The sequence below is a fragment of the Vombatus ursinus genome, unplaced genomic scaffold (genome assembly GCF_900497805.2).
Source record: "Vombatus ursinus unplaced genomic scaffold, bare-nosed wombat genome assembly UNPS02014798.1, whole genome shotgun sequence".
NCBI classification, from domain to species: Eukaryota; Metazoa; Chordata; class Mammalia; order Diprotodontia; family Vombatidae; genus Vombatus; species Vombatus ursinus.
This window is the reverse complement of record NW_020954576.1, coordinates 27,557,714-27,577,338: the sequence shown is the minus strand read 5'-3', so window position 1 is coordinate 27,577,338 and position 19,625 is coordinate 27,557,714. Positions and strand designations below refer to the sequence as shown.

Below are 19,625 nucleotides of genomic sequence, written 5' to 3'. Positions count from 1 at the left end.
ATTTCAAATACAGCCTCAGACGCTTACTAGCTTGTATGTCTCTGGGCACGTCCCTTAACCTCTGGCTACCTCGGTTTCCTCATCTGCAAAATGGGGATAATAATAGCACCTACCTTCCAAGGTAGTTATGAGGATCAAATGAGACAATATTTGTAAAGCGCATTGTAAACTTAAAGCACTATATGAATGCTAGTGATCATTCTTGCTTTTATACAGGGTCAACGGATGTTACGAAGCTCTCTCAGGAGGCGCTACCACAGAGGGCTTTGAGGACTTCACTGGTGGGATAGCTGAGTGGTATGAGCTGAGGAAGGCCCCTGACAACTTGTTCACCATCATCCAGAAGGCCCTGCAGAAGGGTTCTCTCCTTGGCTGTTCTATTGATGTGAGAGTCTACTCCTTCTATCTTGTTTTCCCCTTTATCCTCCTCTGTTTACATCAGACCCCGTCCTCCAATTTCCCTTTAACTGAAGTAAGTGTCCACTGGTGCTGAGAGGAGCCCCTCTCATCCTCCACCCTTCTCCCTCACTGAAATCCATCTCTCTCCACTCTTGGATGACCCCCACTTTACCAAGTCCACTTCAGGCGTTGTTCAGGCATTATTGTTTTCTATGTAGACCAACTGGGCTGCTAGGCAACATCAAAGTCTGTCTTCTGTGCAGCTGAGGAAGAAGCAGCTTCTCTCTTCCTTCCCAACTTCTTTCCGTGTTCTTAATCTCCCCTAAATTTTTCTAAGACCCACATATCCCTAGAGTGCATGTGTTGCCCCTGAAATTCATGTCTGACCAGCCTAAGCCTAAAGTGACCGCCCCCTCAGAAACCAAGTCTCCCATTGCTGCAGGAAGGAAAAAAGCCCAAAGCATTTAATCTGATACTAGCAGAGCTTCTGGGTCAGCAAAACCAGCAACTCATGCACCTTCCTTTCTTTGCACCAAACATCTATTCCCAAGCAGGCTCCAGGGCTAATGGACCTGTGGGGAGATTTCAGAAGGCACAAAAAATTCATTTCCTGAGTCGCAGCATCTGCTGCCAAAACCTCATCAGGGAACAGGGAGCAGGATGTCCTGGGCAGTGGCCCCACGAGGAGAGGGGTGACTTCAGCAACAATACCTGAGGCCCAGATCAAGCCAGTGACCAGGGACATGGTCACAAAGTGGCCAGTCCCAAGAAAAGGACCCACTTCTGCTATGGCCCTAAAGTTCTCTGTAATCCTTTAGGGCAGGGGTTCAGAAAGGATTATCTAAGGCACCTATTCATATCACTTCCAAAGAAAAGATAACACACCCTAACCACCCTTCACAAGATAGGCAGAGAATTGTTCTGTGTTAGATGAGACAATAGAGACCCCTGACTGTGTGATTCTAAGTAAATTATTAATCTGAGCCAAAAACCAAAGTACAGATGTTGTAGCCTTATAAACATTAATGATAATACTAAAACATTAATAATATTAAAAAAGAAACAATTAATAAATGAAAATAAATGATTAATAAATGAAATAATGTTAAATATTTAATAAACAAATAAATTTTAATAAATTAATTAAATGGAATAATTAATAAATAAAAATTAGTAATAATTCATAGAACACCTCTAGGACTCCCTTGTGGACAATTATTGACCTTCAGATCACACTTGAAGGATTTCTGCTCTAAACCACAAGACTTGCCTACGTCTCTAAGTTAGGTTAGAGCAGACTGTGGCCCAGATTGCAATGTAGCCAAGTTTGTCTTCAAACACCAAGTGCCTTTCATGTGCCTTCTCTCCCCCTACTCCCTAGAGATACCCAGCGATCTCATGTTCTCTCCCACTACAGAGTCCTGCTCTCAAGAAAGGAGCTGATGAAGTCATTTACACCTTAGTATGAATTATGGGTCAGTCACTATGTTAGCTCGCCACAGGCTATTTGCATATTAAACTTTGTGTCTTGTTGTGGAATGAAAGGCTTTATATCCTGTTACCAGAGTTTTAGGCAGAGGGTAGCAGGTTGGGGAGACCTTCCTAATGCCCTGAAAATCATAGTGCTAGGCAGCCAGCCATCCATTTTGCTTACACATTAGGTCCTGACTAAGGTAGCAACGACAGCCGCTCCCCAGCTTAGGGATGTAACCCTCCCCTGCCTTTCCAGATCACCAGCGCTGCAGACTCGGAGGCTGTAACTTTCCAGAAGCTGGTGAAAGGACATGCATACTCAGTCACTGGAGCAGAAGAGGTAACTTACCCACAGCAGGGGCAGTGGCTTGATTTAGGTTTTGTTTCTTTGTTTGTTTTCCAGGGGAGGATCTGTAAAGGAGAGAGACGCTCACCAACGTCAAAATTAAAAGTACACTTTAGTCCGGGACAGCACAGGGTGTGGCCCAAGTCAGCCAGAAGTCACATCTTAATACTGATTTCACTTCTAAAAAAGGGCTGCCCCGTAGAATTTCCTGGCACTCAAACATGAATCACACTTTCCTACCCTGAGTCATGCTGACTTCTAAGTATGGTGCACTTTGCCCTCTGGTGGCCCCATTTTCTCCTTACAAGGACGATTTTTAAAATCAAAAGCCTTGGCCCTTCTAGAACAGAATTGCAGTGACACCTCACTAATTACTTTCATATTTGACCCCTCAGCAGCCCTGCAGGGTAGGTTATTATTACCTCTATTTTATAGATAAGGAAACTGAGTCCTAGTGAGCTGAATTGACTGGTTCAGTCATAGATGTCAATAGTGACAGAGTTCAAATTTGATCCTAAGATTTCTGACCTCTAGTTCACTGCTTTCAAAAAAAAATTAAATTTTCTTTTTTATTATGAACTTAACAATGACTAACAAACATAAACATTCTGGTATGTAATAAAGAACAAAAAAGGAGACAGTATATGAAACTTTGAGTGTCTATTACTCAGAATTTTTTTTAAAGAGGTATCTTAAATTTAACAGAGTAATAACAAAATTGCCCTTATTATCTATGTCTCCTGAACTGTCTTCTCTCGTGTTTTGATTTTTTGTGAGTTTTTCATTGACATTACTTTCTTTTTTTTTTTGCATCATTATTACTACCCACTCCTCTCTTCCCCTCACCCCCATAAAAGCCTTCCCTTGTAACAAACAAATATAGTGAGAAAAAAACAAATCAATACATTGACAGTTGTCTGCATCTCCATTCCATCACGTCTTTACCAAAAAGGAGACAAGGAAGTTTTATCATCAGTTCCCTGAAGTTGGGATTGGTGCCTGCATTGATCAGAGTTCTAAATCTTTCAAAAGTTGTTTTCCTTTATATAATGGTAGTCACTGTATAAATTTTTCTCCTGGTTCTATTCACTTCACTCTGAATCAGTTCATACAGTTCTTCCTAGGTTTCTCTGAACCCCTCATAGCTATCATTTCTCACAGTAACATTCCACTACATTCATATACCACTAAATGTTCAGCCACTCTCTTAACTGATGAGCACCTATTTTGTTTCCAGTTCTTGGCAACAATAACAATAAAGTTACTCAACGCTCTCTCTCTTTCTCTGTATGTATATATACATATACACACATGTATACATATGTGTGTACACACATATGTACACACATATACACACACACTTGATAAATACCTTTCCTGTCTTTGACCTCTTTGGAATATATGCCCAGTAATGGTATTGCTGGATCAAAGGGCATGCACAGTTAACTGACTTGTGGGTATCCAATATTCTTTTCACAACTTAAGAACCTCTCAGAAGGTTCATGACAAAGATGTATCTCACTCATTATAAGCAATTAAGCCAAAGCTATTCTGAGAGTCACAGGGAGCTAAAGTGTCAGAGCTGGGAGTTGAATTGATGTGTTTGCACTCTCAATCCCCCAGTAGGCCAAGGAGGCATGAATTTAGTCATCATACCTACTCTCTGGGGGCAGCTAGGTGGCGCAGCAGATGGAGTGTTAGGCCTGGAGTCGGGAAGACCTGAGTTCAAATCCGGCCTCAGATACTTACTAGTTGTGTAACCCTGGGCACATCATTTAACCTTGTTTGCCTCAGTTTCCTCATCTGTAAAATGAGCTGGAGAAGGAAATGGCAGACCATTCCAGTATCTTTGCCAAGAAAGCCTCAAATGGGGTCACAAAGATTGGACACAAATGAAATGATTGAACAGTAAAAATAAAAACCCTCTCTCTGAGGACACTCAAAACCTACAGGCATTTTATGGGTACTCACTGCAGTAAAAGTAGCACCCTGCTGGCCATAACTTTGCTTTTCCCAGTAAGGAGAGGTTATGATAGAGGACATGAGTCAGAATACCTAAAGTTGAAGTCCCAGCTCTGACATTTCTTAGTTGTGTGACCCTGGGCAGGTCACAAAGGGGTAACCCTTTGTCTCTCAGTTTCTTCATCTGGAAAATGGAGATAATAATACTCATCCTACCTCTCTTGTTGTGTTTTTTTTTTGTTTTGTTTTTTTGGTTAGGCAGTGGGGTTAAGTGACTTGCCCACGGTCACACAGCTAGTAAGTGTTATGTTTCTGAGGCTGGATCTGAACTCAGGTCCTCCTGAATAGAGCTGGTGCTCTATCCACTGCGCCACCTAGCTGCCCCCACCCCACCTCTCTTAAAAGGGGTGTAGGGAGGAAAGTGCTTTGGAAATCCTAAATCACCAAGTAAACGGGAGATGTTATTAGTTGAGGCCAACACCAAGCTTTTTAAACCCACTCCAGCTTATGATGTGATCCTGCCCCTGTACATGGAGAGTTGTTGGAGGGAAAAGGGGATAAGGAAAAGGTGATGAATCCCAGGGAGTTTGGCAGCCTTCCCAGGAGGAGCAGTGAAAGGGGAAGGCTTTGAACCTGTGTGACACCAGGCTCAATTCTATCCTCTGCCCCCTTTTCTCCATCTAACTTGACCAGGTGGAGTTTAGAGGAAGCCTGCAGAAGCTGATTCGCATCCGAAACCCCTGGGGAGAAGTGGAATGGACTGGAAAGTGGAGTGACAAGTGAGTTTGTGCTGAAGCTTAAAATTGGAGGGCTGAGGATGGCGAACCTCAGAGCAGAATCTGCCTGGGAGTACACCAGCGGGATGCTCTGAGTTCATGCTTTGGGCTGTGACGAAATTAGCTGAAGAATGAGGCACTCTCCAAAATGATTTAAAAGACAGAAATATTGTGTCTCTGGGCATCAGCCGGTCAGGAGTGGGGAACCTGCGGCCTCCAGGCCACGTATGTCCTTCAGGGTCTTTGGGTGTGGCCTTTGGTTAAGTCAAGTTTTACAGAACTAATCCTTTTAGTAACAGGATTTGTTCTATGAAGTTTGGATTCAGTAAGGGGGCCACACTTGAGGACCTAGAGGGCCACATGTGGCCTTGAGGCCGCAGGTTCCCCACCCCTGAGCTAGGTGGTGCCATAGTGCACGCAGCTCCAGGCCTGGAGTCAGGAAGACCTGAGTTCTAACCCAACTTCAGACACTTACTCTCTGTATGACCCTGGGCAAGTTAACCTCTGCTTGCCTCAGTTTCCTCTTCTGTAAAATAGGAGTTATAAAAGCACTCACCTTCCAAAGTTGATGTGAGGATCAAATGAGATAATTGTAAAGCCCTTAGCACAGTGCCTGGCATATAGTAAGTGCTATATCAATGTTAGCTAGTGGTAGGAGGAAAAGGAGGGGGAGGAGGAGTCAAATTCAATACAATTCAACAAATCTGTTTGTCAGCACTTAGTCAGAGTCGGGAAGACCGGGGTTCAAATCTGGCCTCACACACTTACCAGCCCTGTGACCTTGAGCATACTTAACCTCTTTCAGCCTCAGTTTTCTCAACTATAAAATGGATATAATAATAGCACCTACCTTCTAGCATTGTTGTGAAGGTTGAATGAGATAGTATGTGTAAAGCTTCACACGAGTGCCTGGCACATAGTAAGCACTGTAGAAATGTTAGTTATTATCATCATCACCCCCAAACTTGGATGGGGTCCAGAGGATAAGATGGCACTTACCCATTGTCTTTGAAACTGATCCTTACTGTAGTCTGGGTCCTTCTTGCAGGGCCCAGGGATCCAATGTACAAGATGGTGGTACTTCTCACCTAGTTTGGGCAAGGATGATTCCCACCCCACCCCACCCCCCCAACCCCCTGCCCCAGAATAAATCCCTTTCCAGGCTCAAACTCACCCTTCTGTTAGGCACCAAGAAATTGAAACTTGCTCTTGACTCAAAACCCCAACTGAGCATGCTCATTCTGTTCCAAGGCTCTTAACTTGGTGACTGAGCCTGGGGCAGCTGGCCCTTTGGTAGACATCTGCAAGTGGGTCTGCTGTGCCCTGGGCTCTTGTGCAATGAAAACCAGTTTTAGTTTCTCCAGAACTTTCACACTCTCTTCATTCTCCCCCAATTCCTCCTCCTCTCTTTCCCTCCTCCCTCCAACCCAACAGTTATATCATTTCCATTGCCTTGGCCCCAGAGCTACTCTCTGTGGACTAATGTAAATCAGGTTAGAGAGCTTCCCTGAAAGGCTGTCTGGTGGGGATCGCAGAGACTTGCTGGAGCCAGCTCCAACTCCAATGCATTTTTAAATTTTTATTGTGTGAACATTTACATTTGGACAATCAGAAAATGCTACAAATTAGGACTTGATTTATTGTTGTGTGGATGGTCTAGACTTAAGAGAGTAATGGAGAAAACATCAATAATGCAGATTAAACTTAAATTATGTCCTGCATACTTTCTTTGGAGAGCTGGCTGTTAAACATTTACCAAGACACCCCTGCTTCCACATAGGTTGCAGAGAATGAACTTAAATAAAATTACTCTATAAGATTTTCTCCCCACTAAGCCTTTCTCCCCAAAAAAGAGTTGGCAAATGCTTCAGAATTGTCTCCATCATGAAAGTTACCTGATAGCTTTAGGGCTTTGAGAGGTGTAGAGAGACGCAAGCATTTTAGGATTTTTTATTTTAGGAAGGAAGGAGGAGGGAAGAAGGAAAAAGAGGAGGGAGGGAGAGAGAAAAGACAAACAGGTCACCCCAAAAAGGAATACAATTTTTTTAATTGAATACATGCTTTTCTAATATTTTTTCAGTTCAGATGCAAATTACTGAAGAAAAATGTAACCTTCATGCAATATCAATTCATGATAAGCAGAGTGAGACCTTTAAAATGCTCATGTCCCATAGTTGAACATTGATGGTTTTTTTCACCTACTAACATTGAGGTCTTCTTTGAACTTGAGGCTCAAGCCATATGTCTGTCCCCCTCAAACCTTTAGTAGCTGTTGTTCATGCTTCTGATTGGTGATTTTTGGATTCCCCTCCTGACCACTACCCTCCTTCCTCTCCTCTTTCTCTCTCCTCTGGTCTGTGTTTTATTCTCTGCCTTTTGATATCTTCAGGCCTGTTCAGAGTTAAAAATGGATGTCACTCTCTTCCTTGCTTTTGGAACTCTTGAAGCAAATTTGCTCCCTCTGCTCCCCCCCCACCAGCAACTTTTAGCACCCCTAACTTTGATCCCCTTTTACTTTTCAGCTGCTCTAACTGGAACAGCATAGACCCGGATGAGAGGGAGAGACTAACCAGGAAATTTGAAGATGGAGAATTCTGGTGAGCTTACTTGGGGCTTCACAGAGATGTACACTTTCCAGAATTTGTTTTACTATAAAATTATATAGCACAAAGCCCAGCCCGGCAATGAGAGTATTAGGCTGAGGGCTCCCAGATCATGGGGGCTATTTTCAGTCCGAGTACTTCACTGAACGGTCCAATGCAAGAAACAGCTTAATCCTCATCTTACTGTTAAATTGGAGTAAGATACTGAGGTGCTTTACAGAGAGAAAAAACAAAAACTGCTGTTCAGAACTCAGCAGAATACAGTGGTGATAGTGGGACATGCTCACCATTTCTAGGACTTTCCAGTCCCTCAGTAAAGATTGAGTGGGCTTCCACTGTGTGCCCTCCATTCTATTAAATCCTAGAAGCATCTTACAAGATATGCAGAGGAGATGGTATGGTATACCTTGAGAGTCAGCATGGTATAGTGCATAGAGACCTGGACCTGAAGCCAGGAACCCCAGAGTTCAAATCCCACCCTGACACTTATTCGTTGTGTGGTCATAGACAAAACACTTAACTTCTGAATCTCAGTTTCCTCATCTATAAAACAAGGGTACCAATACCTGTAGTGTACCAACCTCACAGAGTTGTTAGAGTCTCAAATGAGAGGATGTATGTAAAGCACTTTGAAAATTTTTGACTGTCCAGTTCATATTATTCTGAGGCCATGTTGGGAGATTCAAAGGTCTCACAGGGATTCTCTCTCTTGATCTTCTGAGCCAAACCCTATTTTGTGTTTCTGCTGCAGGATGTCTTTCAGTGACTTCTTGAGGCACTATTCTCGCCTAGAGATCTGCAACCTAACCCCAGACACGCTAATCAGTGATACCTACAAGAAGTGGAGACTCACCAAGATGGATGGGACCTGGAGGCGGGGTTCTACTGCAGGGGGCTGCAGGAACTACCCAAGTAAGAGAAAAATTCAGAACTTGAACCCTTGGGAGAGAGATCTAGCTCTCACTTTGAGAGTACTCAGAGGACAATTCCCCCAACCTCCAGATACCTCTCACCTTCTGCCAGCTATGAAGGGAGCATGAAAAAAGCCTAAAAGGCAAAGAAAGGAGAGTGAGGCACTGGCGTATTTCAGGTTTCCTTATCCATAAAAAAATGGGGGTCATAATGTGTATACTACCTCCTACCCAGAGTTATTGTTAGGGAAGCATTTTGTAAACCTTGAAGTGCTATCAAAATGTCAGTAAGTCATCACTATCAACAATATGATGTGCCCCCACCTTGTACTACTTCCAAAAGAAATCTCAGGAGAAGGGGCAGAGAAATAGGGCAAGGGGACACAGGAGAAGAGAAGGAAGTCACATCTTTTAGCGCCTCATCTTTTTTTATTAATTTATTTTGATTTATCAACAATCACTTCCATATGCTTTTGAGTTTAAAATTTTTCTCCCCCTTCCTCCCCACCACCCTTCCCAAGAGGGCGCACAATCTGATATAGGCTATACGTATACATTCCTATTAAACATATTTTCACATTAGTGATGTTGTAAGTAAGAATTAGAACCAATAGGAGGAACCACCAGAAAGAGGAAACAAAACACAACAGAAGAAAAAAAAAATAGCAAATAGCATGCTTCAATCTGCATTCAACTCCATAGTTCTTTCTTTGGATATGGATAGCATTTTCTATCATGAGGCCTTTAGATATGTCTTAGATCCTTGTATTGCTGGAAAGGGTTAAGTTTATCAATATTAGTCATTGCGCATCGTGGCTGTTATTGTGTACGACATTCTATTGGTTCTGCTCATTTCACTCAGCATCAGACCATACAAGTCTTTCCAGGTTTTTCTGAAGTCAGCCTGTTCATCCTTTCTCATAGCACAATAGTATTCTATTACATTCATATACCACAACTTGTTCAGCCATTCCCCAATTGATGGGCATCCCCTCAATTTCCAATTCTTTGCCACCACAAAAAGAGCTGCTGTAAATATTTTTGTACATGTGGGTCCTTTTCCTGTTTGTGTGATCTCTTTTAGCACCTTATGTTGATGTTGGCCAGTTCTATAAGGCCACTGCTCACCCCAATTCATTCCAAAGATATTTATAGAGTGCGTGTTATGTATCAGGCACTCCCCTAGTCATTGTAAGTGTTGTAAAGACCTTGAGCAGGATCATCTCTAACTCCGTGGTTAAAGGTGAGCATGGTTCTAGACAACTCCAAGGGACAGGTCACTCTAGCCATCCTGGCTGGAACCAGGGAAGTCCCTCTCCTGGACTGCTTTTCATACAACCAAACTTGCCTCTGTCCAATCTTTTCTTCAGTAAGCTTGTTCAGTTGTTTCAGTCATGTCTAACTTTCTGTGAACCCGTTTGGGGTTTTCTTGGCAAAGATACTGGAGGGGTTTACCATTTCCTTCTCCAGCTCATTTGACAGATGAGGAAACTGAGGCAAACAGGGTGAAGTGACTTGCCTGGAGTCACACAGCTAGTAAGTGTCTTAGGATAGATTTGAACTCAGGTCTTTCTGACTTCAGTCACCCTCATCTATCTCCTGCTCTAGCCTCCAAACATAGCAGTAGTTTATTTTTGCCCCTTCCCCAAATTACTCTGGACAATCATCTCTCCCCCCCAAAAAAATATCATTCTGCTATCCAGCTACCCCAAATGAATAAAACACTCACAAGTCCTCAAAAGAAATTAAAACTACAGTATCACACCACAGTACACATAACGCAAACTGTAGCCCACATAGATTATGTGCCTTGGCCAAGGTCATGTCACTAGTTAATGACAAAGGTGTTGTTACAACCCAAATCTCCTGACTCCTGAACTAAATTATTTTCCACTATACTGACAGTCCACTTATATCCTTGCCATTTACACCTTAGTGTAAATGAGTTTCAAATCAATTTGATTAAGTTAGTTAAATAATAAGTGTCTTTCCCCCCAAATTGCCTTATTTTTAGTTTGTATGTACTTATACACGTTCATGTTGTTTGTTTCCCCCATAGAATGTAAGCTCCCTGAAGGCAGGGGCTGTTGCTTCTTTTTTTTTTGGTTTTCATATCCTTGGTGCCTTGAACAGTTGGCACATAGGGATGCAGGAGTGGGTAACATATGGCCTCCAGGCCGCATGTGGCCGTCTAGGCCCTTGGGTGCAGCCTTTTAACTGAGTCCAAGTTTTATAGAACAAATCCTTTTATTAAGGGAATTTGTTCTGTGAAGTTTGGATTCAGTCAAAGGGCTACACTTGAGGATCTAGAGGGCCATGTGTGGCCTTGAGGCCACAAGTTCCCTACCCCTGGGATAGAGATAGGGTCTAGACCTGTCAGTTCACTGGTATAGAGGACTCTTGGATAAGAAACTCCTTCAACCAATGCAAATCAGCACTTTCTCTGCAAACTTGTAGTCTCAAAAAGTTGCCTAAGAGCACTGAGAGGTTAAGTGAGTTGTCTAGCTTCACACAACCTAGGTCTTTCCTATCCCCTCACCACACTCTCTCTTTGCCTTGCACTTAGTAGGTACCTAATAAATACTTGTTGGTGTGCGGATTGATAGGTAAAGCCAATGCTAGGCCCCAGGGATAGAAAGACAGAAATGAAAACACCTGCCCTCAAGGAGCTTATCTTCTACTGCAAGGAGGGGGATACTAGACACACAGATAAGTATGGTGCAAGATAATTTGAGAAGGAAGCAAGCACCAGCTGGGCAGCTGGGGGTGAGGGATAAGTGAAGATTAGGGAAGACTTTATACTTCCTTGTATTTCTAGGTGGCATGCAAGGTGAAGCCTGAAAAAAAGATTGGGATTCCAAGAAGTAGAAAGGAGGAGGGAATGTCATCCAGGCATGCAGGGTAGTTTCTTCCAAAGGCACAAAGGAAAGAGTTGTTAATGTTGTCAGTTGTTTTTCAGTCATGTCTGACTCTTCATGACCCCATTGGGGGTTTTCTTGGCAAAGATATTGGAGTGGTTTGCCATTTCCTTCTCCAGTTCATTTTATAAGTGAGGAAACTGAGGCAAACAGAGGTTAAATGACTTGCCCAGGGTCACATAGCTAGTAAGTGTCTGAGGCCGGATTGGAACTCAGGTCTTCCTGACTCCAGGCCCAGCCCCTCTATCCACTTTAGCACCTAGGGGCATGTCAGTTTTGGGAAGGATGTTAGTAGTTCAGTTTAGCTAGAACATAGAATTCATTAAAAGGGGCAATATGAAATTAGGCTTAAAAGTAGACTGAAGCTGGATAGCAGAAGGTTTTAAGTGCTGGACTGAGGAACTTGTAATTTATCCAAAAGGCAAGAGGAAGCCACTGATTTTTGTTTGTTTAGGTTTTAGTTTTTGAGCAGAAGAGCAATGTGGTTAGACCTGTGCTTTAGGAAGTTTATTTTGGCAGTTGTGTGGAGGTTGGATTGGAAGGGGAGAGATGTGGAAGCAAGAGGACTGATTAGAACAGTATTACAATCATCAAGGCAAGAGATGATGAAGACCCGTATTAGAGACATGGCCATGTGAGTGGAGAGGACCAGATGGAAGGATGGGAGAGATATAGAAGTAGAATCAACAAGCCTTGGCCACTGATTGGATATAGATGGTGAGGGAGAGGGAGGAGTCCAGGACAACTCCAAGGTTAAAATATAGCCTGGGAGATGGGGAGAAGAGTGGTATCCTCCACAGAAATTTGCAGAAGGGAAGATGGCAGAAGTGGATTTAGAAGGAAGATCATCGGTTCCATTTTGGACATGCCACGTTGGAGTGGCAGCATGGTATAATGGAAAGCCCTGAATATGGCATCAGGGGACCTGGGTTTAAATCCTGGCTTTGCTGTTTACTGCCTGTGTGATCTACAGCAAGTCCCTTAACCTCTCTGGGCTTAATTTCCTCCTTTATAAAATGAAGGTCGTGGGTGAATCACGTGCTCTCTAAGGTCCTTTTCTAGCTTTAAACATACAATAATGATAACGCTATGCAGCAGGCAATTGGCAAGGCAGAACTGGAGTTCAGGAGAGCTATTTGGGCCGTAGGTTGGGGGGGGGATTAAAGCATGTGGGATTGTAGCAGTTTCATGGCGTGATGTGGCAGCACCATCTCAAAGAAGTCAGTCGGACCACCTCTAATCCAAGTATAAGCATTTATTGAGGATTGACACCCCTCAGAAGTGGGCTAGGTTGGATGGATTTTTATAAGGTGAAGATGCAATTACATAACAGAAATTATGAATATTAAAAGGCAGGAGGGCTTTGTTAAGTGATTAGGTAATAGGGCAGGGGTCCCTTCTCTGGTTCAGTGGTCAGACATCCTGGTCGTGCTGCCCTCTGATTGGCTAGCTATTGTGGCCCTATCTTGGATGATGTGATTGTGTTGAGTACAAGAACACACCTGTTCAATATGTAAATTGGGTCTGGGAGCAGTGGCTAGCTAGGTCAGTGGCTGTATTGAGTCTAGGGGCCCGTGGTATGGTTAAACCAGGACATGCCTACTATTTAGTGGGGCCCATAAGGAAGTTAGAATATTGGAGCTGGGGGCAGCTTTATTAGGATTCCATCAGGATCACAGATTTAGAGTTGGAAGGGACCTCAGAGAACACCTAGTCCAACTACCTCATTTTACAAATAAGGAAACTGAGTCCCAGGGAATAAATGACCAAGGTAGGATTTGAACCCAGATATTCTGACACCAAGGTCATTGCTCTTTCCATTTTATCATGTTATCTCTCCCTGGATACATCCTTTCTTGAAAGAAGGTTTTGATAGAAAAGGTGTGTGTGTTTTTGGGTGATTAGGGAGGTGGGGGTGGAGAGGGGATAGGATAGCACAGAGCGCCTTAGGAAAGTCCATTTTAGTCCCAGCCTTGAGGATCATTGGCAGGTCACCAGTCAGCACCAAAGAAGGTAACCCCGAGTTTTTCTCTAGCCAGATCAGCTTTCTTCTAAGTAACTCCATTCACTCAAAGTCAGAGATGAATAAAGGAAGAAGACCACCAGGGGGCGCAACAGTCCAGAGCCTAGCAAGAAAAAGGCTTCATTTCAAGAAATCTGTCTCACATGTCCTCTCTCCCTCCCAGAGCTTAAAAAAATAAAATTACCGCAAACAGCTCAGTAAATTTAGGGGAAAGGAAGAAAAATATATAGGGCAGAGTTTCTGATTTAGGACTGTTTTAGACTCTAATGAGTGTGTAGTCCATTTTCTCCACCACCACTACTACTCACCCAAATTAAAGTTGCAAATTAGTGATTTTCTGTTGCCTCAAACTTCTGATTTCTCTCAATTCCCCATATTCTCCTTCTTTACTCCCTCTGTCTTCCATGACTACCCCCAGCTCTAAATGCCACAGACCGACTCTTCTCCATTCCCCAGGTATTCTTTATCTGTTCAATCACGAATGAATGAAAAGCATTTTTTAAGTACTTACCATGGGCTAACCACGGTACTAAGTGTTGGGGATACAAATAGAAAAGACAAAACAGGCCTTGTTCAAAATAGGTGCTCACATTCTAATGGGGGCAGGAACCTTCACATAAAAGAAAGTTCAATTGTAGGGCAAATAGAAAGGTTCAGAGGTTTTTCAGGTCAGATGTCAAGGTCCAGGGGTCCTTTGGGTGGATGAATAGGTAAGATGACAGTCCCCTGTCACTTCTAGCCACAAGTTAGCCATGTCTCATGTCCGTATGTACTGGAGGTGGGTCTCCCGGCATGGGTCCCCTACCCTCTGAGCTGAGTGATATACTTTGTCGTTCTGTGTGATGGCAGACACTTTCTGGATGAACCCTCAATACATGATCAAGCTGGAGGAGGAGGATGAGGATTCTGATGGCTCCGAGCCAGGATGCACCTTCCTGGTGGGCCTCATCCAGAAACACCGGCGACGCCAAAGGAAAATGGGAGAGGATATGCACACTATCGGCTTTAGTATCTATGAGGTGAGAAAATAATCGTACTTGGAGGTTTCCTCCCTCCCTTTCCTCTTTTACTGATCACCCAAGCCCCCTACTTTTGTGCGAGACCAACCCCAAGAGTTTGTAACAGCAAACAAGGTCTGTTCTAGGAAATGGCAAAGACATAGGCCAGACCTAGACTGGACTCTTTTTTTTCTAGAATGACCTCACCCAAGGAAGCCCTAACAGTTGGCCAAGGATCACCAGGGGGCTGCAGGATGCTCTGATAGAGTCCCCAGAGCCAGTGCTATTAGGGTTAAATAGCCAGGCTTTGGAAGACATCCCCTTGTTTCATTTCTTGCCTTTGTCAGCTTGGGATGAAAAGAATTCCAGAGGGATTTGAGCTGGGGACGGAGTGTCCTAGGGCTACCTCTAAGAATAATATGAAGTCAGGAGCAGAGCCAATGGAAACCATGTGGATGGCTAGTTAGGGCCCAGTTGCCAAGGAGGTGGAGACTATAAGGGAGAGAAGGGAAACAATTGGGTGATTATACTCCCACTGGAGTTGCACAGCACTAAGCATTTTTTCCCAGGACATAGCCTAGTGTGTGCTTCAGCCGTGTTCCTCTTTAGAACAAAGCTCATAACAGGCAGAGCCAGCTCCATCATCTTGTCTGCCTTTGCTCCAAGGTTTGTACCTTTCTAAAGATGTTGAGTTTTGAAATAGTTCTGCTAGAGACAGGGATGGGGGCTGTAAGAACTGGCCTAGCACTTCCCCCACCCCTCCTCTTGTGTCTCAGGGCAGCATTGAAGTGGAACAGTGGGGCAACCAGGATGCTTTAGTGAAATTGAGTCTGTCCGGGTGATGCTGATAACTTATAGGTGTAATGCTTTGTGTTGTGGCATTTTATTGTGTCCCTCAAATTAACCTTGTGAGGTGGTGAAGACAGGTATTGTCATCATTCTCCCATTTTACATATGAGGTCTAGAAAGGTCGAATTATCTGCCTAGGGTCACGGGGCAAGGAAGAAGAGGCCTCATCGTTTGCAGACTTTCAAATGGAAAAAAAAAAGAAATGTGTGCTGTTATTCTTGGTCCAGAGCTTTTCCGACTATACCACACTGCCTCAGACAGGATGCCAAGAGGCTGTATTGTCTCTTTACTCTGCTGCTGGCAACCTAGGTGACCTGTGACAAGCCACATTTTAGTACTATCTTCTACATTCCCATCTGAAAAATAGGATGTGAGAGTCATGTCAAGTCTGCATATCAAGAATGAACTGAAGATAAATATGAGCACAGAATGGATTCTTGGGACTGAAAGTTCTTTAGTATGTTGGAAATGCACCCAATTTTATAATCTTCAATCATTCCATCGATCACCTTTTAAAATGCCCTAGCTTTAGAAGTGGGGAGTAAGTATTGGGAATGAGAGACAGATTGTATCAGGAGGAGTGGGAAAAGCCAGTAGGGATGCAGTTCTGCTGTGGAATAGCAGAGTGATAGGATAGCTATAGTAGATAGTAGATAAAAGCCTGGCCTAGGAATTAGGGGACCTCAGTTTGAGTCTTGGCTGTGCTGTGAACTTGACCTTGACCTTACATAAGACACTGCATAAGGCCTTAGTTTACTTGGGAATAATAATAACAACAACCATAACAATAATAATAATATCTGTTCCTCCCCATCATCAAAGGCATGGGGAACAGATCAATAAGTGCTTTGAGTTCACAGAATCCCAGGCCAGAGATGTGGGAATCATGCAAGTTAATATGGTCGCCATTTTGATATAGTGGATTTTGGATCCTGCCTCAGACACTTACTAGTTGTGTGATGCTCTGCAGGTCATTTAACTTCTCAACTGCAGTTTCCTTATCTTTAAAATGGGGTTAATTGTACCCATAGCACTTATCTCATGGGCACATTGTGAGGGATCAAATAAGATAATATATGGTAAGTGTTTTATCAGCCTTGAAGCTTTGAATAAATGTCAGCTATTATTATTATTATTAATTATTCTTTGAAATTCTCAAGAAAGGAAGAGTATAAGACACAATCACAGTTAATAAAGTGTCCACTTTCCCTGACCAAGTGTTCTCTGTATCTTGTGTCTCTCTACAGGTTCCTGAGGAGGTACGTCTGACATATTTTGTCCTTTGACTCTGGGGATCAAGTTTAGTCAAGAGGCCTGGGCTTCTGTATCTCTCAAAAGAAGTTATATGAAGATTGGGCGCTGATGCTAAATTTCAGGGACCCATTCTCATCTATACTATCTCTCTAGTGAGGCTACCAAGACCCAAGTATTTCCTGAGTTGAAGTGTCACATGTATCTAGATGTGCTCTCCAAATTCTGAGCATCAGAGCTGTTACTAGGGTGATACGACTGGGGCTTTGCCCTAGGGTGCCAACATTTAGAGGGCTATTGGCAGCACTCGTATTCCATCATATAGACATAAGAGAACTTAGCACCTAATTAATCAATTAATTTTAACAAAAAGCTACCAAATAGGGCTGGTGGAATTCCTTCCCACTGAGGCCATAACCCAAGTGAGCTCTTCCATGCTTCCTCCTCATACCTATCCCTGGGTCTTTATTCTCCCTCTCTTCCCACCTCTAAGGGCAGTGTTCTGGGGTTTCTTCCTTAACTTAGAGTCTTGTGTCCCGAAGCCTGAGGTCTGTCTTTCCCCGAATGAATTTGTCTCGAAAACTTTGTCTTAGGGCAACGAGGTGGCGCAGTGGATAGAGCTCTGGCCTTGGAGTCAGGAAGACCTGAGTTCAAATCAGGCCTCAAACACTTAACACTTACTAGCTGTGTGACCTTGGGCAAGTCACTTAACCCCATTGCCTAGCCAAAAAAAAACCAAAAAAAAAAAACCCTTTGTCTTAGGGCACCTTTCGTGTTACTTGCCTTGGGCACCAGAAATGTTAGTCATAGTTCTACTGAACAAGAATACACGATGGAGGTCAATTGTTACTATCACATAGCTCATCTGAGTCCCTGGATGGATGATTTCTAGGGTAACTGCTCAGCTTGTGTCCTAGGATTGCCTGCAGTCTCCAGGGTCCAAATCTCCTCATATGTAAAACAAAAGGTTTGGACTAACTGATCATCTAGACCAGGGGTTCTTGACCTGGAATCCACGGACCCCCAAGGAACCTATGAATAGATTTCAAGGGGGTCTGCAAATTTTAAAAATGTTTTTTAAAAAATTTAGAATTTTTAAATAAAATTTTAATTTTTAATTTTAAAAATATTTTATAACTATATTTAATATGATTCGTTTTCTTTATAACCCTACATAGTTTATTTTATGCATTTAAAAACATTATTTTGAGAAGGGTCCATAAGGCTTTACCAAACTGCCGAAGGGTCCAGTGACCCAAGAGAAGTTAAGAACCCCTGCTGTATGCTAAGTATAAAATGTATAAGATGGTTAAGGACTGTTTCATTTTTGTCTTTGTATCTCCAGGGCCAAGCACATAGTAGGTGCTTGATAAATGCTTGCTTGTTTGATTAATTGCTAAGATTTCAGCTTCACTTAGCATGAAGAAAAAAGTCATTGTGAATCTCAACAATCCTGAGATTCAGTGAAACAAATAGTGTAGTCAGTTCTGCTATACCACTTATTTTAAAAACTCAGATTTGTTCCAACTTGACTGATATATCAAGGAACGGTGTGAGCATAACACAACTTTCGCATTTGCTTATGCTCAATTTTATCCAAAAGAAAGACTGAGAATGTAGAAAACCATACCACTTCACAGTAACTCACGAGCAGCCAAGCTCGTGTGGAAACAAGCAAACCTCAGGTCTTTTTCAAGGTAAAATGCCTTGGTGTCAGAGTTAGGAGTGGAAGAGGTCTGGTCTACACCCATACCCTCCGACTGCCCCACCCTCCCCTACGGCCAAGGCCCCTGGCCCCCCTTCCCCACTTTCCCTGAGGATTCCCTCTCAACTTTGTCTGCCCAAGGCTTGTGGGGACCAAGGCAGCAAATGCAGCCAGTATTTGTTGTAGTGTTTATGTATTTCTTAACCATTTAACGTGTATAAAACTACCTTTTTTATTAGGTTCCTATGTTTTTTTAATGTGCACTGACCTCATTTGCCCCATAAGCCTTGTGGTTTTGATTGTGCAATTTCACGTAGTGAAGTGATTTTTAGCCACACATACATGGCATGTGATAGCAGAACTGACTATATGATGTCCCTTAAAAAGCCTAATATATGTAAAGACACAAGAGGGCACCCTAAGCAGCCCATAGTACAGGAGATAATGGTATCAAGGCAAGAAGAATGAGATGCATTATAGCTCTTTGTCCAAGCCACAGGTGAATTCTGGTCCTTGTTCTCAGGCAGGCTGGCCAGCCTGGGAGTAGATGCAGTACTGCAAAGAAACATGAGCAGCTTCTCATGCCCTCCTCCAGGGCTCTGATTCTGTGTTTGCAGTTTGTTAATGCCTGCTGTGTGCTAACATTGCTTTGGCCACCGTATGGCCCACAGAATTAGACAGAATACCGGCGCTGTGGATAAGGTAAACACAGAGAAGGCTGAAGATGATCTCTGTGGAAGGATGGGGTGGTGAGTGCGCTGCTGGTGTTGGGGGAGTACAAAGGACTCCCAGTAGAGCTAGAGTGAGAAGAGACCTTAAAGGACATCTAGTCCAAACCCTTCATTTGATAGATGATGAAGCCGAAACCAAGAACGGTTAAAGTGACATGGGCAGGTCACACAGTTGAGTTAAGATTTGAACCTAGTCCTCAGATTCGAATCTAGCCATGTTTTCCCCTCCCCACTCCCAATAAATTCCCCGAGTAGTGAGTAGTATTATTGTAGTATTCATGTATTTCTTAACAGTGAACTGTAGTGAAGTCACTGTATAGCTTAGATGAGTTGAATGTTACATTTGTTTGGAGCAGTGGGCCAGGAATCAAGAAGACTCATCTTTCAGAGTTCAGATCCAGCCTTGGATACTTGTTAGCTATGTGACCCTGGGCAAGTCACTTAACCCTGCTTGCCTCAGTTTCCTCATCAGTAAAATGAGCTGGAGAAGGAAATGGCAAACCACTCCAGTGTCTTTGCCCAGAAAACTCCAAATGGGGTCACAGAGAGTTGGACATGACTGAAACAACATCACCATCAACACTAACAGTTCATCAGCAAGCATTTATTAAATACTTACTGTATACCAGGCACTGTGCTAAACACTGAGGATACAAAGAAAAGCTAAAACACGGTCCCTG

The 19,625-nt window shown here is 43.2% G+C and overlaps 1 protein-coding gene across 1 annotated transcript in view; it reads left to right on the top strand.

Moving 5' to 3' along the window:
* LOC114049819 (calpain-2 catalytic subunit) overlaps positions 1-19,625 on the top strand; it is an 87,860-nt gene that overhangs the window by 47,636 nt on the left and 20,599 nt on the right. The window contains exons 5-11 of the mRNA XM_027871236.1: positions 217-385; positions 2,129-2,212; positions 4,874-4,959; positions 7,479-7,553; positions 8,311-8,471; positions 14,261-14,430; positions 16,506-16,517. Coding sequence (XP_027727037.1) covers positions 217-385; positions 2,129-2,212; positions 4,874-4,959; positions 7,479-7,553; positions 8,311-8,471; positions 14,261-14,430; positions 16,506-16,517 — 757 coding nt within the window. The remainder of the gene's footprint in view (positions 1-216; positions 386-2,128; positions 2,213-4,873; positions 4,960-7,478; positions 7,554-8,310; positions 8,472-14,260; positions 14,431-16,505; positions 16,518-19,625) is intronic.